This window comes from Idiotropiscis lumnitzeri, chromosome 5 (assembly GCF_059441095.1).
Source record: "Idiotropiscis lumnitzeri isolate Australia: NSW breed Sydney's pygmy pipehorse chromosome 5, RoL_Ilum_1.0, whole genome shotgun sequence".
Taxonomy (NCBI): domain Eukaryota; kingdom Metazoa; phylum Chordata; class Actinopteri; order Syngnathiformes; family Syngnathidae; genus Idiotropiscis; species Idiotropiscis lumnitzeri.
In genome coordinates this window covers 25,175,828-25,198,752 of record NC_142395.1, presented here as the reverse complement: position 1 = coordinate 25,198,752, position 22,925 = coordinate 25,175,828, and the positions used below count along the sequence as shown (strand labels likewise).

At 39.1% G+C, this 22,925-nt stretch overlaps 3 protein-coding genes across 4 annotated transcripts; 2 read left to right on the top strand and 1 right to left on the bottom strand.

The window, feature by feature from the left end:
* Positions 1-214: 214 nt before the first annotated feature.
* LOC148337417 (E3 ubiquitin-protein ligase AMFR-like) lies at positions 215-8,655 on the top strand. 2 transcript variants are annotated; one of them, XM_088297084.1, is made up of 14 exons: positions 215-389; positions 840-1,152; positions 2,011-2,103; positions 2,187-2,351; positions 3,637-3,789; positions 3,857-3,897; positions 4,404-4,536; positions 4,619-4,752; positions 4,859-4,969; positions 5,097-5,293; positions 5,370-5,473; positions 5,801-5,941; positions 6,873-7,045; positions 7,761-8,655. In XM_088297084.1, exons 2-14 carry the CDS (start codon positions 898-900, stop codon positions 7,918-7,920), a joined length of 1,860 nt encoding a protein of 619 aa, XP_088153210.1. In that variant the 5' UTR covers positions 215-389; positions 840-897; the 3' UTR covers positions 7,921-8,655. The 2 variants fall into 2 exon arrangements, with proteins under 2 accessions (XP_088153210.1, XP_088153209.1); XM_088297083.1 differs by having other exon boundaries at positions 6,849-7,045.
* A 1,147-nt stretch (positions 8,656-9,802) lies between these two features.
* gnpnat1 (glucosamine-phosphate N-acetyltransferase 1) lies at positions 9,803-13,712 on the top strand. The gene is made up of 6 exons (XM_088296975.1): positions 9,803-10,033; positions 11,580-11,747; positions 12,243-12,305; positions 12,396-12,523; positions 12,615-12,676; positions 12,879-13,712. The coding sequence occupies exons 2-6, from the start codon at positions 11,594-11,596 to the stop codon at positions 13,024-13,026; spliced, it is 555 nt and encodes a 184-aa protein (XP_088153101.1). The 5' UTR covers positions 9,803-10,033; positions 11,580-11,593; the 3' UTR covers positions 13,027-13,712.
* A 501-nt stretch (positions 13,713-14,213) lies between these two features.
* Positions 14,214-17,394, bottom strand: styx (serine/threonine/tyrosine interacting protein). The gene is made up of 11 exons (XM_088296974.1): positions 17,144-17,394; positions 16,831-16,863; positions 16,455-16,508; positions 16,283-16,380; positions 16,142-16,202; positions 16,022-16,058; positions 15,916-15,955; positions 15,686-15,736; positions 14,815-14,887; positions 14,644-14,734; positions 14,214-14,563 (listed from the first exon to the last, which is right to left on the bottom strand). Exons 1-11 carry the CDS (start codon positions 17,318-17,320, stop codon positions 14,490-14,492), a joined length of 789 nt encoding a protein of 262 aa, XP_088153100.1. The 5' UTR covers positions 17,321-17,394; the 3' UTR covers positions 14,214-14,489.
* Positions 17,395-22,925: the final 5,531 nt, after the last annotated feature.

The following is a 22,925-nucleotide window of genomic DNA, read 5'->3' as shown; positions in this document are numbered from 1 at the left end:
CCCTTTAATCACTGTAATTGTTTATACAAGGAAATGGAAATAGTAAATGTATGGCAATATGCGGACCGAAAAAGTCAAACGACTCCGATATATATACTTATAAGTCCTCAATAAGTAGTATTAATATAACACAGACACTAAAAAGTACGGAAGATATTACATTTAAATATGTTTAGTGGCCGACAGCATTGAGAGAAGGGACGTCGATCTCTTATGATGACGTAGTGACAAGGCGCACGAGACTTAGCCTCCCCCCAGCTTGGCTGCGGCTCGTCGAAATAAACATGACGATGTTGAGCATTACGGTGTTTTTAATGGAGCGCTCCTAAAAACCGCGGCGTTCGATACAACGCATAGGTTGGATATTGTATATGAGATTCGGGGGAACTGTAAGTGAAGGTTTAATACGTGTTCAATGCTTCAAGATGAAGCATAGAATGATTAGCAAAGTAGCTAATGTTAGCCAACATGGAAGCTAATGTTTAGCTGACGTTAGCCATGCGAATAATAGCTCGAGTTCAGTCTCGGGTTCAATATTGTTTAGGTTGGAGCTTAGAAACTTACATGTTTTATTTGAAGGAAATGTTTAATAAATGGGTTGTATATGTTTCCAAGCGAGCGAGTTTGCGGGATTGATGCATAGATAAACATGTCAGGCTAGGTCGTCGTGCTAACAGGTAAACGTCTCACCTGTTTAACGTCATTCTCAACATTCCTGGCACAATACGTGCTCAGAATAAGCCTTTCGTCAATGTAGTAACTCATTTCAGTGCATTTAACATGACTCCTGAGTATGACTACTCTTAGCTAACTAAGTTGTGTGTTTGTTTTTTTTAAAGGTCTGGAACGGGGACAAAGCACAAGTTTTAACGAGTGGAGAACACGCTTGGAGCAGAAATGCCGCTGCTATTTCTGGAGCGGTTCCCTTGGCCCAGTCTGCAGACCTACACGGCATTGACGCTTGTTCTCCTGGCGGGCAGCATCTTCAGCGCCTACACCACTGTAACCGATCCTGGCTTTGGATCTCTGGAAGCGGATGAGTCCCCAACGCCCACGGTCGTGGATCTAGAACATTTGAATAATGATATTAGTAACGCAGAACTGGCGACCACTGTCTTGTGGTATCTGGTGACAGACAGCCTCTTTGTATGGGTGAGCTCTTTTTTGCAAAAAGATGGTTGGCAAATTGTTTTCATTTCCGGTCACATTGTACTTGTATTATTTGTGAAACCCAACCCCTGAAACCATGTCATCGCAAAACCCCAAAACATCAGTAAAAATCAATGGAATAATAGGAGACAATCGATGGAACTGATTTTAAAAAAGTTTTCATTTCCACCCCTTTATTAAAAAACAGTTCAAATTTAACTGTACAGAAAACAATTATAATTCAGTTAGTGGTTTGGTCATGGGCAAAAATGTTGACTATAATTTTCCAAAGTAAAAGCGAATGTTTTGTTTTGATTCAACACAGTCTGTTATCATGGAGGACAACTGAAATTGGAAAATATTTACTGTTGAGAAGCTGAAATTCTGAGAATGTAGTGTATTTTTAAATTAAAAAAAAAAGGTTTCTAGGCAATTAATCAATCAGCAATTATTTGTCGATTCATCGTTGCATCTCTAATTCTATCTGATATCTTTTAAGAATTTTTTCAAACACGTAAACATTTAAGCACAAAACGGAACATTTCTTAAACCTTAACATTTGATATATAAATTGCCTTGTCAAATGCAACAAGTCGGGAACAAGCTTAGGTATGCGTTTTGGTTTTAAATTTATGGAGTTGCTCACGTTTGGAATGGTAAGGGAACGAAATCTAAAACAAAACGGTTTGAACAATCTAAATTATGCGATTAAAAACACTCATATAGTGCTACTTTCTTTTTTTAAATAAATAAATAAAATGTGGAGTGCTGGATTGGGCCAACAGACCTGTAGTGCAACACCTGTGACGTCACTAATAGTCATTTTAAAAGCTCACGTGTCTGCTTTTCTTTTCCTCGTAGGTGCTGGTGAACACAGTCTGCTGCTCTTTAATGCTCATTGCGAAAATGATTCAGTATGTGGTGTTTGGCCCTCTCAGAGTCAGTGAGAAACAGGTGAGTTTGGCTAATGACCGCCCCAAAAACATGAACCAACATGAGTGTTGTTTCTAATTATCTCTCAACTTACACTCCTCTAGCACCTAAAAGACAAATTCTGGAACTTCATCTTCTACAAGTTTATATTCATCTTTGGCGTGCTAAACGTACAGACAGTGGAGGAGGTGGTCATGTGGTGTCTGTGGTTCTCTGCGCTGGTCTTTCTTCACCTCATGGTGCAGCTCTGCAAGGACCGGTTTGAATATGTAAATTTTTATTCACTCATTCACTACCAGCTGAGGAAAAAAAAAAAAAAGGATCTTTGACGTCCTTAGCCGTCAATGGCAGTAAATGAGTTAATCACATGCTTGTTTTTTTTGGGGGGGGGTTTCTCTCGACTGAGTTGTAGCACGGAAACCGAAAGACAAAACCAACTTGTTCTAGCAAACAAACCAAAGTTCAGTACATGTACAAATCCCAGCATAAGTACATTGACACACTGATAAATGCAGTGAAACCTCCCAAGTAGAGTATAACACTCTACCTTTTGATCACAAGCATGTGAGCCAGCTAGTTGACAAAACACACAGACAGAAGAAATTCATTTATGCTGACTGCAATGCTGTCTATTGAGGTGTACTGACTGCATATTTGATATTCGTCTTGTTGCATCATCCAGAATTTGCATCATCATTATTTTAAGACATTTCTTTTCCCTGAAATGATTTAGAGTCCAAATTTTACGAGCCCTAAAATGGCTTCTCTGTAGTCTAGGACACCTCAAGCCGAGCTTGGCTTCACAAGCATATGATACTTTGTTTTGCACTACAGGCACAACACCATCTGATACAGGAGTGTGTTGCACAGTAGCAAGGGAGAATTTATCAGCAGGCTGCGACACTCTGTCGCTATTAATAGTGCTGAGGGGCGACCATCTCAGGCCTTATAGGGACCTCTGCATGTATTTTAAAGATACTTGTCAACAATTAATACTTTCATCCAGCATCTTCAAATAGCGGTCGGTGCTTGAGTCGTTCCGTCTTTTTCAATAAGGAAGCTGCAAAGAATAAATGGCTTGGTGCCATCAAGCTTTCTAAAAGTCAGTAAAAGTTTTCAAACTTCTGAAATCTTGCGTGCAGGAACTTCTTTAAGCAGGCTCGCTCTGCTTGCACGTGAACTCAAGTGTGGTTCGGTTCAGTTGAGATGCAAATAGTCTCTGTCTGCATTGTTTGAAAACTCAAGTGTGGTTCAGTTCACTTGATCTCGGTGCAGTTCCGCTCACATTATGTGATGTTATTTTGAGCACATTTTCTCTCTCAAATAATAATTTTATGGCCATTTAAAGATAGTAATTACACCTAATACAAATAATAAAGCATGGGAAAATATTTTTTATTTATTATATTTATAAATGCACAGCTTGTCTGATCTTAATTTGGGAGCCATGATTCAAACATGAATACTTTATTTGGTTGGATAAAAAAAAATATATATTCCTGTAGCAAGGGCCAGGCCACCTTTAACTCTCCTTGTCATTGTTTGTTGTTGCAGCTGTCCTTCTCGCCCTCCACTCCCATGAACAGCCACGTGCGTGTCATGTGTCTGCTGGTCTCCCTCCTACTGGACTGCTGCGGGCTGGCAGTGGTCTGTGGTCTGCTGGGGGCATCCCATGGAATGCACACCCTTTCTTTCATGGCCGCAGAGGTAAAAATGATCAACGTAAAGCACACTGATGTGTTTGATATGTTTATCTGTCTACTTTTGCCTCCAGTGTCTGATGGTGAGTGTTCGCACCGGACACGTAATCGTGCGGTAAGTCCCTTTAAAGCCTCCTTAAGGCAGACATTCACGTGTGCACATCAGTTCAGCATGCAAAAATATCACTTTGGGATTGAGGGGGGGGGGGTGAATCTAAGCAAGACAAATTGTTTTCCTCTCATTTTATTCACATCCTGTTTATTCCGCGGAGGCCAGTTACATATACATAAGTAGAAAAGCCCTTTAGGCAAAAGCAGTCAGACAGAGAAGCTTTTTCATGTTTTGAGCCAACAAATTCTGAAGTGGGGAAAAAAAGGGATGCCACAGTCACTGGTGCACTTTCTGCTGTTCATTGATGGACACAAATGGTCAAACACACAACTACGAGTTCTTTATTAAAACGTGAGCATTTAAATTAATTTCACTGGGGAATATTTAATTAATGCATACATTTTAAGGAGCTTTTTCACCTGTTAATTTGAATGTGACAAATTTAGAGTGGCTGGATTTAGTTTGAATGTCTTACCATGAGTCACATGACTTATCACGTGTCTTTGTAGATACTCCATCCACCTGTGGGACCTGAACCACCCGGGAACATGGGAGGGTAAAGGAACCTATGTCTATTACACAGACTTCGTCATGGAGTTGGCAATGCTCTTTCTAGACCTCGTGCATCACATTCATATGTTGGTGAGACAATCAGTGCACATGAACAAGCACGCCTGCTTCTACCTCATCCTCCTGTAATGTTCGACCTTTCCTTTAATATCAGCTTTTCGGTAACATCTGGCTGTCCATGGCGAGCTTGGTCATCTTCATGCAGCTGCGATATCTTTTCCACGAGGTGCAGCGCCGCATCCGCAGACACAAGAACTACCTTCGTGTTATCAACAATATGGAGGCCAGGTGAGAATAAATCAATATTGATAAAAGTATCGTTTGACATTATCTCCCTTTCACTCCCCCCCCATTAACATGCTTGTATATTTTTTTTTTATACATTCTGATGCAGATTTGCAGTTGCCACTGCTGAGGAGCTGGCAGCAAATGATGATGACTGTGCCATTTGCTGGGATGCCATGGTGACAGCACGCAAGCTTCCCTGTGGTCATCTCTTCCACAAGTGAGATTTATTTTTAAATGTTCCTACAGTTGATCCTGACCCGCCTTTCCTCCGAAAATGTGTTTTTGTGACCTATGGACTAGAAGGTCTCGCTGAGTTTTTAAGTGTGTTTTTGTTTGTGTTGCAGCTCTTGCTTGCGCTCTTGGCTGGAGCAGGACACGTCCTGCCCCACTTGCCGCACGTCCCTCAACATCAACGGGGAAGGCGAGCAGGCGAGAGGCCAACAGCAGGGCGCCCGCATGGAGGACAACGCCGGTCCCGCCGGAGCCGCTGCGGATCCGAGACCACACATCAATCAGCACAATCACTTCTTCCACTTCGATGGTGTGTCTGCATGCACAATCGTGGAGTTTCAACGCAGTACGCTAGCTCGCCACATTAATTGGCCGTTTTGTCACAGGCTCACGTATTGCCAGCTGGCTGCCCAGTTTCTCAGTTGAAGTGATGCACACCACTAACATCTTAGGGATTGCTCAGGCTAACAACTCTCAGCTGACAGCCATGGTAAGTTTCTCTTTTTTTTTGATGAATAATAAATGAAAAGATTAAAATACATAGTAGTAGATGGTGTCAGAGGCATAACAGCAAAGTTTTCACTTTCCGACAAGTGTTGCACCAGATGCTGATGCTGAGTTAGTCTCTTTGTTAATTATCTAATTGCCGGATGCTAGAACCTGTGTAAAAAGCATCGGTGAATAAATGCTTGCGTTTAGCGTGAGCTAGTGCCGCTTTTCTATATTTGCATATGCTTCACAAGTTGCAAGTATCAATTTCTTTTGCGGTCTTTTTCTCTATGGTTCTGTGATTGTTGTTGCACCTGCGTGTCGCCAGGCCCATCAGATCCAAGAGATGTTCCCTCAGGTGCCCTCCTACCTGGTTATGCAAGACCTTCAGCTAACTCGCTCTGTGGAGGTCACCACCGACAACATCCTGGAGGGACGCATCCAGGTGCCTTTCCCTCCACCCGCACAGGTTTGTCGGCAGTCACATTTCAATTATTCTCACTTAGCACATGCATGCTACGTCTGTTGGTACTCGGAAATTAGTGTTTCATTTTACATAATGCTGTTAGTCCAGTGGTGCCCAAGTCTGGTCCGTTTCTCAAATGATCAGGATCGTTATAAGGCTTCTGCAAAGCTTGATGATCATTTCAATCAATTGTGTTGGAGGAGGGAAACATGTTAAGCAGGCTGGATAGAGACTCTCAAGTGCCAGACATGGGGCACACCTGTTGTAGGTCATAGGTTAAGTGCAATTTTACCGTTCCCTGAAAATTATTTCCCCTCTTCTCAAATTCTTACCTTTTTTGCGTGGTTTCCGCACTTAACCCTTAAGCTCATCAAACAAATGTATATATCAGATAAAGATAACCCAAGTAAAAATAAAATGCAATTTTAACGCTGATTTCTATCTATTAGGGAACAAAAATAGTGATTTGATATCTGGCTCAATGTGGAAAAAAAATACTCACCCCTCTTGTTAAAATTCGGTAGGTAAAGGTAGCTTTAAATAGTTTTATTTCCCTCAATAAATAGAATCACAATTTAAATACTGCTATGATTACGTGACAATTACGTTTGTTTAGTGATCGTAAACGTTAAAGTGTTTATTTGTATATGCTTGTTACTTTTATTGTATTACTTCACGATATGAATTATAAATAAAAATACATTTTAAAAAGAATGAATAGTTTTCTATTAACCAATGTTGCGCATAAAACAGCTACATTTATGCAACAAATATATTACAAGACGCTTGATGATGTAAATACTCAATTGGCTAAGATTATATATATAGCCTGCAGGCCATAGTTTGACCAACCCTGATTTGTCATGTAATCGCTTGAGGTTGATTATGAAAAGTGTGAATATGGTTGCAGGCCATTGAGCGCGGTGCGTTGCAGGTGAGTCCTTCACCCGACGAGCAGGCGGGGCCCAGCGGAACTGCCGCTGCCGCCGAAGGCCTCGGCGAGCCCGACAACACGGAAGCCCGAGGTGGTCGCTTCTCTAAATCGGCTGAGGAGAGACAGACGATGTTAAAGCAGCGGAAAGAAGAGCTGATCCAGCAGGCGCGCAGGTACGGTGGCGCATCTAAGCCAAGGGGTTGGAAAACCTTTATGTTCAAGGGCCATATTTGCTTTCTAAATTGATATATCATTCATAAATAACGTGAGGTTATAATCTTTAGCCTCACAGAATTATTGATGAAGTCATTTTTCAATGTTTTTGTTAAATTTGTGTAAGTTTTTGTTTTAATTATGAAATTCTTATTTTTGACTATAATACTACTGTTTGTGCATATTTACAATAAATCAATGTGCCAATTCAATTACGATTAAAATTCCTACACGCAACGATTACAAAATTGGCATAATTGTAAGAAAATTATTATATGCAGTATTGTTTTGTATATGTAACATTGTTAAAATAGTACTCATTTTCCAATGAAATTGTTCTTTTTTTTTTTACAACAGTTCTTTGGCAATTTATAAGTGCATAGCAAGTAAAGTCCATCGACCTGTTTCTTTATACTAAAAAAAATTGAATTTATACATTTGCACTTTTTTTTTATTGTAAAATAAAAAATAATAAAATAAATAAAATAACTACTTTTATAAACAATCCAGTCCAAAAGGAACTTACATAATTAGTGTTTCAAAAATTTGATTAAATATTGTTTACATCTAATCACAAGCACTTTCGAAAAGGAAAAAAAAAAAAGAGTTGTGTGCCATCTTCTATTTGTCGTCATTCATGCCCACCTATTCAAACATTCTTTCCATTGATTTCAGGAGATACCTGACCAAGAGTCCAGAGGGGCCGGATCATGTTGTTCCTGGCCTTGAGGATGAGGACGAAGACTCTTTTTCACTTTTAGACTCAACAACACTGAGGCGTCGATCCATGGCGGCAGCCGCGGAGAGACGCATGCAACGGGATGCCGGACCCTGAAAAAAAAACCTAGCTTCAAACTTCAGCATCCACTGCAAAGGCATGACATGATGACAGTGTTTTTAACTCCTCCGCCACATGATGTACAGTACAGTCGCCGGCCGCTGTCACGTATTCTTAAGGCCGAACTATTGGAACGGGCCTCGGCGCCACTAATTGCAGCTAAACTACTGGGATCATTGTGCATACCAATGCTCTTTGTGTACGTGCCACACATTGTAAGCAGCAGCTTGAGCAGGCAGGAAGCTACAATGTAGTTGGGCTGCCGGCTGAGAAAATATAAGAGCATGTGTTGCATTCAGAGAAACTTTGAAAAGCTGTTTGGTTTCTTGTATTTTCCTTTTAGGATTCTTATGTTCTCTTTTGGAAAGAAAAAAACCCATCTGATGTATTAGTGCGTTATTTTATGGCTTTCAACTGTGAACTGCAGTAAATGTAGGCAAAATATATCTTTTTTTTTGTTTTCTCTTCGTAACCTTGTGTAAGAGAATGTCACTTTAGTATTTTTTCAGTCAGGACATGAATGTTTTTAATGCTGCAAACAGAAGTATTGACGTGTCGGCAGTGTATCGTTTCCATCCGTTATTTAACCAACAAGGGGAGTATAGGCATGTACATCTGGTTTCTGATATTTTTCTCTTGTGAGTAACAAAGGGGAAATGTTGTTTTGTATCAGTAAAATGGGTTTCCTTCTTTAAACTACTCACTCAGTCGATAGATTATTTTTTCAACGAGTATTTGGCATCTCATGTCTGTCTTTCATTTTCGAGTATGAAAATGGGCATATAAATGCTTTGCCTTTGTCTATTTGAATTGGGGGATGGGAGTGAGGGCACACCAGCAAGCAACATAATCATCATTTATTTTTGTTTTATTTTCATTCATATGAGTGCAACAAGATTGGATGCATGATTCAGGCAAGAGTGAGTTAAACATTTTGGTGTGTTTTATAACAGTCCCTCCGAGGAAATATTTGTTTTTGGAATTGCACAGTGGGCTGTGGAATGCCCACGGGCTCCAGGTTCACCACCTTGTTCTAAATGCTGACATGGGATGCTATTTGCTCATTATTTCGGGGGGGGGGGGGGGAGTATATGTGGTGTGATTTGGATTGGTTAAACAAGAAGGCGTTTGGTTTTTATTTCGTTACTTCACACTTAATTTCTAACAATTTTCTGCATTTATAGAGGAGAATTTATAAAAGTCATTTTTTGGACTGAACGTTACAAGTGTAAATCCGCCTCCAAATTAAGATGGTTCTCTGATGGGTCATTTGTGTAAATCTAGTTTTTTGTCAATGATATTCAGAAACATACTGTACTCAATAAAAAAAAAAGAGTGGCTACAGCTTTTTAGCAAAAAGAAATGTGCTCCTGATTCTGAATAATGCATACATTAATCAATATATGAAAAGCTTTCCTTATTGAGCAAGAGTAGGCGTGCACTTGTCCGGTCCTCGACATCCCCCACCCACCCTGTTTTCGATGCCTTCATCATCAATCATCAGCATCGTTATGCGGCTTTTGCAAATCTTGCTACTGAGCTGATCATTTGAATTAGGTGTGTTGGAATAGGGATACACCAAAACATGTTTGATAGGCACACTTGAGGACCAGACTTGAGCACCGCTGAGCTACTAGTTCAACACAATAAGCAGTCGGCGCCAGCCAATTAAAAAAAATAAAATAAAACGTTTATTTAATATAACCAATGCCGGACAGTCCTGAGGTTCTTATGTTCTGACTCAGCTTACTAAAGTACGAAACGGTTCCGTTTTAATTACTTCGGGGTGCGGTTCATAAATCATTAAACTGTTATTAATAAAACTAGTAACAGATATCCGGTATGACTGATAGCACACAAGGAACCGAAGGCGGTTACATGACGTCATCGGGGTGCGCCCGCAACCAGCGGGAACATTGCCACGTCATAGTGTGTCAGACGCGAACACCCACAGTGGTGGAGTGGCAGAGGCCATTCAAAATGCTTCATTTCGAAAGCGAATGATGTTGCTCGACCTACTGGGCAACTTGTAGAAGAGTTTAACCACCAAGCTGCCTTAATCCAGCGCGGAAATTCCACCCTGTCGTCTGTTCTTGTTTGCTGTTTACCGGTAAGTACTTTACCTAGCCAGCTAACCGCTTAGCATATAATATTAAGTGCGGTCAATTGGAGTGGTGACAGTTTTACTTTTTGTCGCTGCTATTTAACGTCAAACTAGAATCCGTTCCATGGTTTCTTATCACACTTTTGAAGTGTGAGTTTAGCTATTATTTAACATCAAACTGGAACTCGTTTTATGGTTTCATATGACACTTTTGGAAATATTTTAGATTTAACAAACACGGGCTGTACAATAAACAAATTTAGGCAAAGGAAACAAAATGAACTTTGAACAATGTGACGTTCAAACAACTGTAATAAAAATAAAACCGAGCCCTCCTGAGGATTTTATTGTTTCGCTTTTATTGAATGTATTTGACAGGTGTAGATTACGCCCAGTTGGACCGAATCATAACTATCAGCTTTCGAGGATGATTTATTGTAGGGGTCTTTGTAGATTATAATATTGGTCTTGTTGGGGTGTAAATAATGACTAATTGCATTCTGCGAAACAGTCAGGTAAGCAATGAACGACAGCACTACGCTAAAGTGCATGTTGCTATGGCAACTACGGTCAATGGGTGAGTGTGTCATGGTGCTGAATGAGCTCTTTGTGGGATGGTCTCATATCCCTGTTGGTATCCTGTTCTGGGACCGGCCCAGTTCTTTAGAAGATAAATAGGATTTTATGACTCATGATAGTTCATTGTTGAGCACTCTAGCTGGTAAAGTAGTGAGTTGTTTTTTTTTTTAGCAGGAAACAATGGAAATAATAATATATTACAGGGACATACTGCTGCCCACACAATTGGCATAGCTCTTACTTGGATAGTATATCTAGGGTTCATGTCATAGTATCAAAACGTTTTTGCAAGTCCGAGTGTGAATACAGGCATACAATCTATGCATCCCTAATCTTTGTTTCTTTCTCCTTCATTGTATTGTGTGAAAGGACTGAATGGGACCGGAAAACCATTTCCTTCCATTGATCAATATGAGGAATATGAGGTTACTCGGCAACGGATAAGCTGTCTGTTAGAGAACTACGGTTGTTTGTTTACATTCAACTATTACCTGCTACCATTTTGAGTGACAGCCATGGAAGCTGTGAGGAATGTAAAAAGGGAAGCATATACAGCCAAACTTAAAACTGTTTCCATGTTTTTTAATAATTTGTCTGTAAAGCTTAGGTTTCTCCATATTGGTAATCTTGTACCATAGTTTTCTTTACAGTATACAACTACCTAGTCACCTTTTTCATATTGGTGTGAATATGTCATACCAGAGTTGTAAGTTGATCACAAAGGCTTGCAAATTGCTTGAAAAAGTGCTTGAATTCGACTTCAGTAAAGGTGTATGAACTCTAAACAGGCGCAGAATTTGTGTTTGACAGGTCAAGGTTCTGCATGAAGTTAAACAAACATACTGTTGCTTTGTTGAAAGACATCATGTTGTTTTTATTTATTTTTTGCGCAAAGTCTCTGTCATCCTTTTACACATGCAAATGTATGGGCGTGTTAAGCTTGATCTCATTTAAATTCTTTTGGGTTTCCCAGGCTGAGGTTGTGGAATGCTGCTGGACGAGACTCCCCTGTTCGATGCTTCTTTGCTTCGGGAGTTAGACTGGAGTAACAACAGTGTTTCCTTCTCCCCTCTTATCAACCCCTCTAACCCGGGCGAAGGCCTGGTGCTCAGGCCCCTATGCACTGCCGACTTCAACAGGGGTGAGTGGCACATTTTGAAACAGCTGCTAATCTAAAAAAAATGTCACACAAACTTTAGGTTTGTAGTTGTACTCAGTTTAACACCACCTAACCCAGGAGGTTGTTCAACCTGTTTCAAACCCCCAAAGTAAAAAAAAAAAAAAGTCTCTCATTAACTTAAAATTACTGTACAGATAAAGTGTTTCCCTACACGTGCAAATTACAAATTCACCTAAAGGCTTGTCTCATATAAAAGTATTGTTTTGTGGCATCTATGTGCCAAGGAACTGTTTTGAAATGAGCCAGAGTTTCCATTTAATCAGACCATAGCTCTGTCAAATGGAACACTGGTGCTTTACTCCCATCTTGTGGTTTCTGTAGGCATTTACAATCCTTTTTTGGGTGGCTGTCTTACTGTATATACCACAAAGATTCTTTTTATTGCACAAGATGAAAGCTATTAAAAATAGTGCAAAATTAATAAGACTGTAAAGTAACCAATATGTTTCTCGTTAGGCTTCTTTAAGGTTCTGTCTGAATTAACCGAGACAGGCGATGTCACCGCAGACCAGTTTATAAGTAAGTCCAAGTTACTTGAGACAAAGTGATCATGATCTGACAGCATCACTGCACACCAGTTTTAACTGATGCCTTTGTTTTATCTTTCAGAAAAGTTTGAGCACATGAAAAAAACAGGGGACTACTATGTGGTGGTGGTGGAGGACACCAATCTTGGTCAAATTGTGGCCACGGCGACTTTAATCACGGAGCACAAATTCATTCATTCTTGTGCTAAGGTAGATTTGTGTTTCCCTTCATGGTAATGCAGCATACAAGCTCGACTGTTGAGCTTGAATGAGGACTTCGTCGATGGTGGTTTGTTTGCAGAGAGGCCGAGTGGAGGAGGTGGTCGTTAGTGACGTGTGCAGAGGCAAACAGCTGGGAAAACTGTGAGTACAACTCTGGTTGATCACTTTTGTTATCTTTGTCCAAAAAGTGGTGAGGTGTTGTATACAGTACAGTCATTATGTCATGTGACAAATGCCTTTCAAGTTTTTTTCATTTTGGACTCAAAGTACTTTTTTTTTTTACAAGAAGAGGACTGTTTGGTTTCCTTCAATGATTCCTCTGTCCATCTTTTCTTTCCCACAGGTTAATGTCCACGCTTACCCTTCTCAGTAAAAAACTCAATTGCTATAAAATCACACTGGAATGTGCACCCAAAAACGTAGCTTTCTACCAAAAGTTTGCTTACGCTGCTTCTGATGAGACTTACATGCAATGTCGCTTTTCCCACTGAGGAACTCTGCGCCTGGAATGCAACGTTTCACACCGCCCTGACGTCAGCCGAGGAGAACATTGTGGTTTGGAGTGCGGCATTTAGAAACTCTGAGTCGTCCCGAGTGTCATCCTGTCCCCAGAGCAGAAGTGAACAAAAACACATGTTGAAGCCCCCACCCCACCATCTTCTGTTTTGGTAACCATGGCTACCTCACAGCAGCGGCGCTCTGAAGAAAGGGGGGGATCATCAGTTACTGTAAATGTCTTACTTTGTTACGGTGGTAACAGAAAATTTGTAATGGTGGAATTAAGCTTATGTCCTTCAAGAATCCAATAAATGTTTGTGAAAGGCAAGTTACCAAAGAACAATTCGCAGAACACTCTGCTGGAAAATGAAAGAGCAGGGGTCACCAACTCTGGTCCTCGAGGGCCCCCCTGAATTATAGTAATCATGGTGAAGGTATACATTCTACAGGATTTAAAATCAATGTAAGTAACCCAACAGAAGTGTATATTATTTGTATAAAAGGCATTAACATTTTATATTTGCAACTCATCACATTTTGTGATCGGTAGTATGGATACAAAAATGTATGTAAATTTATATTTAAGTGACTTTTCTTCTTGTTGGGCAGTGGGAACATATTTAATGTAATTTATTGCCAAATATGTACATAAGTAAATAAAACATCAGATAATACAACACCCAGTCTGATTTCTTGTGCATTTTGGGTTTGAGGGCTGCACATATGCTTCTTCGTTCTGAAGTTGAGGGTTCAAATCTCATGCTTTTGGTGTCTCTCATTCAAAATTAGCTCGAATAGATTACAGCTCACCCAGCTGGGACCCAAATGAGCAAAAGATGTTGCTGTTGAAAATGGACCCACAACTACCACACCCCGATAATTCCAAATAACATTGTAACCTGTCCCTTGCACCTCAATCAAATAAAATGACCAATAGTCTTTATTAATTATTGCATAAGAAGATGGAATAAACAATTTCAAATGGATTCAGTCAGAACTTTTATTATGTAAGAATTTCATCCTATCCAACATTAAGCCTGCTATTAGTTGTTAATCCTATGACACCAAAGTAAAGGCGTTAGCTATCCCTCGTCATGACTTCCTCCAATGGGTGACATGTTGGCCACTTTTTCTTTTCCCGCCCCCCCCCTTCTGGTCATCTACACAAATTCAAGTATGGAAAGTGCATTATTGCAATACTGTCCCGCTGCAAATGCAAAAATGCTTTAAATACTATAAAACTGCAAAAAGTTTCTCATCAGTGCATATAGCTCAAGAAACAACAAAAAAAAGTTATCAAATGTACTCATCCCATCAGACCTCCATGTCTCAGACATGAGTGTGCCCCCCCCCCCTTAGAAAAAAGTTCATGTCAACATTTTTAATCCCATTAAAAATGCAAAAAAAAAAAAAAAAGAAGAGTGCAATGCGCCATGTGGCAAAATGTAAGCAAGGCTCATCCATTTTGTGCTGCTGTGACCTGCATTGCTCCAAAGTCGTCATCTTCCTCCAGGCTTCGCTTACGGCTTCCTGTTCCAAGAAAGGTCAGCACAGTTTTGTTGAACCGATGTCAAACACCATTAGGACAATCTCAGTCGCTGCGTACGGACCTGGCATGCCCGCTGGCAAGAAGGAGCGGCCCAGCTGCATTGGTGACATCATCTTAATGGTCAGTTTGGCGAGGTAGATTGCTTCATATTCCTGCAAAAACAGAACATGCATTCGAACATCTCAGGAGACCCCACAAATGGGATATTTTTGGGATCCAGGTCGCCGTTCACCTGAAGCTGATGCACAAATCCCATGTTTGGGTTAATGCAGAACCTCCTCTCCTGAATGTGGCTGAATGCATCCCTAGAGTGAAAACTCGGGTTAGAACAGAGGTCGCCAACATGGTGGGCACCAGCTAGCCACCTAGGACCACATGAATAGCCCGCAGACCTGTTCTTAAAAACAGCTCATCAGCGCTGGGACATTATGATTTCCTCGGAATGTTGTAGAGGTGATGATTTGAAAATGTAAATATTTAAAGAAATAAAATGTTACAGAATTAAAATCAGTGTTGAAAATTGTGGAATTATTTAATATGATGAGCAAATAAAATTAGTTAATAAAAATATTAATTGGAGCAAATGTGTTACCTTACTTCATATTTATGTGCCAAGCATTTGCATTAATCTGTCACCAAAAAGTAGCGCTCACTTTCAAAATTGTTGCTCAGAACAGGATCGCAACATGATCCGGGTTGACATGCACACTTTTGTCATTTCAATGGCCAACTGTTTACAGGTGATGCGATCTGTTCCAAACTGGTGTTTACATTTGCCCTTACATTTAATCAGATCGATAAAAACATCACATGATTTATTTATCCAGATGGTCAGTTGTTTATTCAGCACGGTAGATGGGATTGTTTTTACACATTTTCATTTAGCCTATGCTTTGCGAATAAGTTTTTCGTCATAGACCACTTCCGTGTGTTCCGTTTGATCAAAACAATACCACTTGCCGTGTCCACAACATGAAGAAAACATGCACAATCTTACAATATCCCCATAAGTACTTTACGAAAAATTTCCACGCGATAAAGAGTGTGCAATGAAAAACAAGAGCGTTTGAGGGAGAACAATACGACGGAGGACAAAGACTCACCTGTATTTCATTCCAAATGTTTCCATTAGGTAGGCAATCACTAAGGCAGCACTGAAAGTGGAAAAAACAAAGACATTTTGTAGAGATTCCTCCAGCTTTAATTATCAAAGCAAAAATGTCTGTTTGTATGTTAATTGTCAAATCATGTCAAATTACAAACAACAGTACATAATTTCATGCTGTCAATTGAGGTTACAAATGAATGCAAAACTGAAGGAAAAACAAGGTACCTTCTTGAAATCCCTGCATTACCGTGAACCAGTACCTTTCCTAAAACAGAAGGAGAAAAAAAATAATCTTTTAAGGTTCTACTGTGACTTTATAATGCGATCTCACCTCCAGTTGCTAAACAGCCGTCGATAAATTCTTTAGTCTATTGACACAAAACAAGAACCAAACATTGCATGAATGTCGTGAAAATGTTGCCATAAGGACATTTATAGTGTTCAAACTCACTGTGGGAAAAAATCTTATGATATTTTCCACTGGATTGTCTGCAATATCTAACACAAGGTATCTGCAAAAAAAAACAAAAAAAACCCTGACAGTCAGACAGGGACAACATAACTCATTCATGGATGAGTTCAAAATTCTTACCTAAATGTATGAGGGAAGTTAGGTTTGATAAAATTGGCTTCAATGTCTTGGCGCACACACACGACATGCGTGATGCCCTGTCTCTCCAGAGCCTGCAGCTATCACCACAAAACACAATATAATATTAAACATGCATTTTAGCAACATATGCCACTGTGTAATAAATAATTACCTTGCTTTTCATTGCAGCAGAATATGGACCTAAAAACAGTCCGGGTAATATTTCCTATCAAAACAAACAAGAGAGTATATGAATGTATATGAATTAGGTTTATGTTTCCATCGTGCCAAACGATTGGCCACTGCAATGAATTAGTCTGATTTCCATTGTTTCCCGTGGGAACATTTGCTTCCAAATCCACCTAGGAGAATCAAAGCAAACAAAAACTACTTTGCTACATCACTTTGATATATAGTCATGATATAGTTAGCACATGTGTTCAGAAACTGCCAACCGGCTGCTGTCAAATACCACAATGTAATGTAATACTCTAGATGGGAATAATATCTTAAACAAATGCTGCCAACACCGTTATTGCTGAACATACCTGCATTTCTCGTCTCATTGGATAAGCCCAGTCCTGTAAAAAGATGGAATTAAAAATTAAAACCTTGCCGTTAAGAATCTCAATGGAAACAACAACTCCTCCATGACGTGGCTAATGCTAACATGCTAGGCGCGTTGTTGAAAACTCAGCGTTTAAGAATATTTAATTTGACAACAATTCCCTTCCATTTAGGTAATATGCGACTCTCGCCACACAATTTAAACTATGTGGTTTGAAAAAGGATGACACATTTCCACACACGATGCATATTGAGCGGCGGCTAGCTAAGGTTAGCTTGACGTTCAGAACCAACCAGAAGCTCCTCCTTGGTGGCGGGCAGAGACGGGAACTGGAGCTTCGTCTCCTCGTCCATTCCGCTGAGGCGTTCGGCCACGTTCGCCGGGCCTAACTTGACGCGACCCGATTTGGTTCTTGTTTCTCGGGCGGGGTTAGCTGGACAGTCGATGGTATTTGTCGCCAGCCAGCACATGCATGTCCGCCATGCTGTTTCCCCCCCCACGACACTCCGGGCGTCACGTGACCACGCGGCCGACGGCGGCTCAGGCGTGCGAGGCGTGAGAGAGAGAGAGAGAGAGAGATATATATAGAGAGAGAGAGAGAAAAGAGAGAGAGAGAGAGAAAAACTACAACAGCGATATCTGGCGGAAAATACCGGAGATGCACAATGGTAAAGGGCCGAGGATGTAAAACAGTCGATAAAGTTGATTAAGTTGACTCCTGTTGTCAAGGTTGATTTTAATCAACTAACCTTTCCAACATCGACATTGTTGTTGTTGTTAAAAAGATGAATCAGGTCATCCGTTGTTATGTTATGTTTCCTGCCTATTTGCAATTTGCTGTTTGTGATTTCACCTATTTTCAAATTGTTTTTTGAAAGCTATTCCGTTATTTGTTGAAAATCTCTTCTATTCACGATTTGTGCTCCTTTTTTTGAGCCGCCCTAAAATGCAGCACGATGGCGCCAAATCCATTTCTAATTCCCCAAAAGATGGCAACTGATGACACTTCACAGAGCAATAATCGTACTACTTGAGAGCCAATTACTTCTTTAATCACCTGTCCACTAATGCTTTAGAATCCACTTTTTTAATTATTGATATTTGTGATTGGTCACAATACCTGTAAAAAAATGTTCATTTAAAGAAATTGTAAACCAACCCAAGGTTGTGTGTCTAAGGTTGTTTAGTGTACCACCTTTCGGCAAAAGTCAGATAGGAATGTGACTGCTCATCAATGACCCAAAAGGGGCCATGCTGTAGAGAACATTGATGTTCATTTATATTAATATAAGGTATACACCTTTAATTATACTTTTTAATCGAATCACTCCTCTGTATTAAATACAAAATATGAATCAGAACGACATATAAACATTATCTTCTGGATTTGGTGCATTCAGTAATCCTGGTGCTTATTATTACTTCTTTGTGGGCTCGATCGCTGGACTCTAAAAATGTATCATTCTCACTGATGTGGTTGTGAACTACAGTAGTTAAGTGCTGCAGTCGCCTCTGAAAGTCCCTAGATAGAAGCAAGAGACGTCTTTGAAGCACACCCTCTGGGCTGTCACACTCAGCCTGACGTGGTGTCTGTGGGGAACGTTGAATGTTGATTGCTTACAGCAGTGGTTTCCAACCTTTTTTCCGCCGCGGATCGGTTCACACAAGTCCATCGCTTTTGCGGACCGGCAATTGTGGGTGTGTGCGTTCGTGGTCTGATTTGTACTCATTTTGCTAGCTTGTTGGTTTAATGCAGTGCTTCTCAATTATTTTCTGTTACGCTCCCCCCCAGCAAGAAGAAAATAATTTGCACTTTTACGAGAACAACGCCGTAACATTCAAATGTCTTATATAAAAATTTGGCGCCATCTCTTGGCATCTTAGTAACAAGGAACTATGTTGAAGTGAAGGGGAAGCGCTTCATTAGGTCAGGCCGTATCTTTGTCGAATAAAAAAAAGTGCTTGGCCACCGTTTTGTGGCATTAACACAGGGAACTACAAACCTTTTTGTGTGGGTGTCACTTACTGGATGAATTTTCGCTATTCGCAGCAGGGCATCAGATTATTCGTGAAGCAATACACCAGAGGAGGTTGGGGTTTATTTTTAATTGGAGGGATGGAATTATGGCGCTTCGATACGTGGGCCTTTAATTGTGTTTACCGTTCTATTTTTTGGGGTGGGCATCCGTCCCCTGGCTGCTCATGAGAAGCACGCCATAAATCCTGCCTCATTAAGGACGCAGACTATTGAACGTCAGACCACTTATGAGTCAGGTCTCTTCAGAAGGATACACCCAGGAAAGAAATTATGACTAACTTGATTGATTTATTGCCTCTTCTCTCTCTCTCTTTTTTTTTTTTAAATTGATTTTTTTTTTTAATCATCACATGCCCGTCTCCCTTCGCGTCCATTCACTTGCACAATAATGGCAGCAGAATTGCTCAGATTCTTCTTCCTGGTCATCCAACATGTTTGTGTTGCCTGGCAGAACTGATAGTATATTCCTGATGTAACTTTACACCTGAAATTCAATTGTCACTATCTACCTGGAACACGGATGTGGACAGACTGAATTGCACTTCACATCATAATAACGAGCAGTTTTTGCAAATTCAAGAAGAGTTTTAAGTTGTTTAATGCTACTCATAGTTGAAATTCAAACATAAAACAAAGACGATTTTATGTTATGTATTTAAAACAACTTTGGCCCAAGAATGTCAAAGCTACCTTAATACCAAAACATAATATAAAATGCCATCAATGGGCTAACAATTGCATTGATAGTCATGGTGCTGTATCCCTCTAAGTCAGGTGTGGGCAAACTACGGCCCGGGGGCCACAAGCGGCCCGTTAAACGTTTTAATCCGGCCCGCCGAACTTGAATAAAATTAAATGAATAAACCTTGTTAATGTTTTATTGTCTAAATACTGTGGTTTTTCAAAGACATATATATTGTTGTTATGCTTTTGTTTACTTTCATTTAAAATGAAATATTTATTTTTTCTCAGATGAGGTGAGGTTAACAAAACACTCCATCCATCTGCTCCTGGTCCGGCCCCTCTGTCAAATTTTAGAACCCATTGTGGCCTGCCAATCAAGAAGTTTGCCCACCCCTGCTCAAAGTCAAAGAAACAGATATGACAACAAAAACAGTGGCGCAAAACATGTAGACAGACAATACCACATACTCATAAGCGTACATTCTTTATCTTTCTATTACTGCAACTGCTAAATCCCGGAGATTAATGGTGACGCTAACTATTTGCATCCGCATGATATTATACTGCCCCAAATTACCACTAGATGTATTTGCCTTCCAGAAATATAAAAGTCATTACAGATGCTATGTTCTCCAGCTTTCCTTTTACTTAACCTTTTTCAAATATTATGAATGTCCCTCCCCTCTAAAGAAAAAGGTCAACCAGGGATACAAGTTGCCATGTAAACAAACAATATGTGAACCAACATATGTTCAGTCTTGACTTGCGGTGGAAAATGCAACGTTTTGGGAATGCAAAGTGTCTGTTTGATCCCTCCACGCTGCTGCCCAAACGCGAAGCGGGCATGTAGTAATCACTCAAGCTTCTCGCAGTCAGCTCCCAGTGGGGCCGCTAAGTTCAAACTCAGATCAAACCCACAACTTTTCTGGAGGTGATATAACACGCTCATCTTGGCACTACCACAGATGCGCTCATTTAGTCATGCCACACACTCGCCGTGAATTGTTTGTAGCAGCGTCGAGGAAAAGTTGAGCTCTATGCTTTCAAACAAGTCTGTCTGGGAAAATTGGCATTTTAAGCCTTTTATAGGTTAGTGGGTTTTTTTTTTGTTATTTTTTTTTTTTTTACAAATATACAATTTATTACTTCTTATTAATTATTTGCCATTTAAAAAAAATAATTGATACAGAGTAATGCCACTTTTATTTCTTACCATTTTTATTTTTGTTAGGTAGGTTTTTTTATGCTTAACAATAATTATTTCATATTTAATACAGAGCAGTGCAGTTTTTTTTCTTCCTCAAGTGGCGCTGATCTATTTTTTTACTCTTGCATTACATTTGCATTTACGCAATACGGATTAGCGTAGTTTTTTTTCCTTCCTGATATTTTTAATCTTTAATATAGAGTTGTGTTGTTTTTATTCACAATTTACAAAATATGTAATACAAATTGCTTGTCTTTTTCTTTTATCACTATTTTATGTATTTAATACAGATTAATGCTGTTTGTCTTTTCAACATTGATTTTATACTTGATACAGAGAAGTGCTTTTTTTCTTTGTTCACAATGCATTTTTTAATTAAATTGTTTTTCAGTTCACCCATCCCAATATTTGTTTTATAGCTAAAACTGAATAGTGTCGTTTTCTGTCTTTGCTGGATTTCTATTTAGTAAATAGTGGCGCTGCTTCATCTTTTCTCTGCATTTTTTTAAATATAGCATTGTGCTTATTTTTTCTCTTATCAATATTTATTTTTTCCTGATAAAATGTAGTGATTATGTTTTCTCCCCAATATGCCTTTCATGTTTCATAAATATTGCTGATTATATTATATTATTGGTGCGTACAGTATAAGATTGAACACAATGAAGTCTGCATTGCAACAAATGACCAAACAATGTGACGAGGACGACAATGCACATTTGGATTGTTTGAATCATTGTAGAAAAAAGTTTTGACTTTCAACAAATCGTTTTTTGACAACATTCTGCGTTATATGTTTCAATTTTTACAACCTGGAATTTGATCAGAAATCCTGGTAATGAGCTTCAGCTCGACAGTAGACACTCAATCTATCTATCCACATAACGCCAGATGTGGAAACACTTTAGGAATTTTAAGGGTGTTTAATTAAAGACCCGCGCAAATTGCCTGTTTTAAAACAAGCAATTCAACATACAGTAATTGAGTGGAACATTAATCGTCGCTCTGGTTGGAGCCTTTCATCTGGTTTCCATGGTGATTCCTCCTTTGCTATGTAAAAGCTGCGCAGGAGTGTGAGAAGCTCATTTAGGATGTGAGTTTAATGATGGGCAGTAACCTTCAGGAGAACACAAACGTCCGCGGTAATTTTCCAGTTTTCGTTTGCAGGCCTCTCACATTTTGGGAATTGAACATTGTTACCTGGTTACGTGACTCAAAGTGTGCATAGGGCAAGGCCAAGCTAAATAAATTGGGATGGCTCAGCTCCCATCAAGTGCAGCTGCTGCAGTTTTTTCCCCCTGATCTATAGCAAGAGATTTAAAAAAAAAAAGAAAGAAAAAAAAGAGGCGCACAAATGGCAGACACGTCACATTCTCTCAAATTTGCATACTGGCATGAGTGAAAAGATGTAAAAACATCTTGCAATGTTGAAATTGTATTGTTTAATTGTTTAATACTTCATAGATTTAGGTAAACAGTGTCAGATAAAGGAACTATGCACATTTGAATTATCATAGAAAGGCTTTTGAAAAATGAACTTTGTATAATTTGACTATATATTTTTTAAATTGATTAGATTCTTGTATTAAAAAAGCTTTCACTCTGAACTCTGACTTTATTCTCTTAATATTCAGACTATATTATCATCATTTTAAAAATGTTTTTTCTTGACACTTGCAATAATATTCTTGTACATTTACAACCTTATTCTTGTAATTCTACTATATTCATAAAGAAAAACTTTTTATTAACTGAAAAAATATGATTTAATTTGATCAGAATGTTTTAATAATGTTATAAGATGACATCATCATGGAAAATGATCTTTTAATTATTTGTTTTCATAAATAATATTTTTGTTAATGGTAATATTTTAGAATTTTTTTTTTTTTACCTTTACTTTCTGAAAGCCAAAATGTTTTTTAAGTATTTCTATAAGGTTATTTTAAAAATAATGTATTTATTTATTTAATATTATTATTTGTTTATTTATTTATTTTATAAAATCACTTTGTCACATAAATAATTTTTTTTCTTGGTCAAACTGTATTTACATAAACTCCCATGACTTTAATGTCATATCGTCAGAATTTTGTTTTTAACATCAAACCAAGATGTTCTTTCTCATAATTCTATGACTTTTTTT

Bases quoted from the DNA above. Each gene is read 5' to 3' on its own strand.
- LOC148337417 (XM_088297083.1), top strand. From the start codon at position 898: ATGCCGCTGCTATTTCTGGAGCGGTTCCCTTGGCCCAGTCTGCAGACC. The intron at 3,790-3,856 runs GTAAAAATGATC...TTTTGCCTCCAG, and splicing joins TTTCTTTCATGGCCGCAGAG to TGTCTGATGGTGAGTGTTCG. The intron at 7,046-7,760 runs GTACGGTGGCGC...CATTGATTTCAG, and splicing joins CTGATCCAGCAGGCGCGCAG to GAGATACCTGACCAAGAGTC.
- gnpnat1 (XM_088296975.1), top strand. From the start codon at position 11,594: ATGCTGCTGGACGAGACTCCCCTGTTCGATGCTTCTTTGCTTCGGGAG. The intron at 12,524-12,614 runs GTAGATTTGTGT...GTTTGTTTGCAG, and splicing joins TCATTCATTCTTGTGCTAAG to AGAGGCCGAGTGGAGGAGGT. The intron at 12,677-12,878 runs GTGAGTACAACT...TCTTTCCCACAG, and splicing joins GGCAAACAGCTGGGAAAACT to GTTAATGTCCACGCTTACCC.
- styx (XM_088296974.1), bottom strand. From the start codon at position 17,320: ATGTGCTGGCTGGCGACAAATACCATCGACTGTCCAGCTAACCCCGCC. The intron at 16,203-16,282 runs GTAAGAATTTTG...TTTTTTTTGCAG, and splicing joins AACTTCCCTCATACATTTAG to ATACCTTGTGTTAGATATTG. The intron at 14,735-14,814 runs GTGAACGGCGAC...CTGTTTTTGCAG, and splicing joins GATTTGTGCATCAGCTTCAG to GAATATGAAGCAATCTACCT.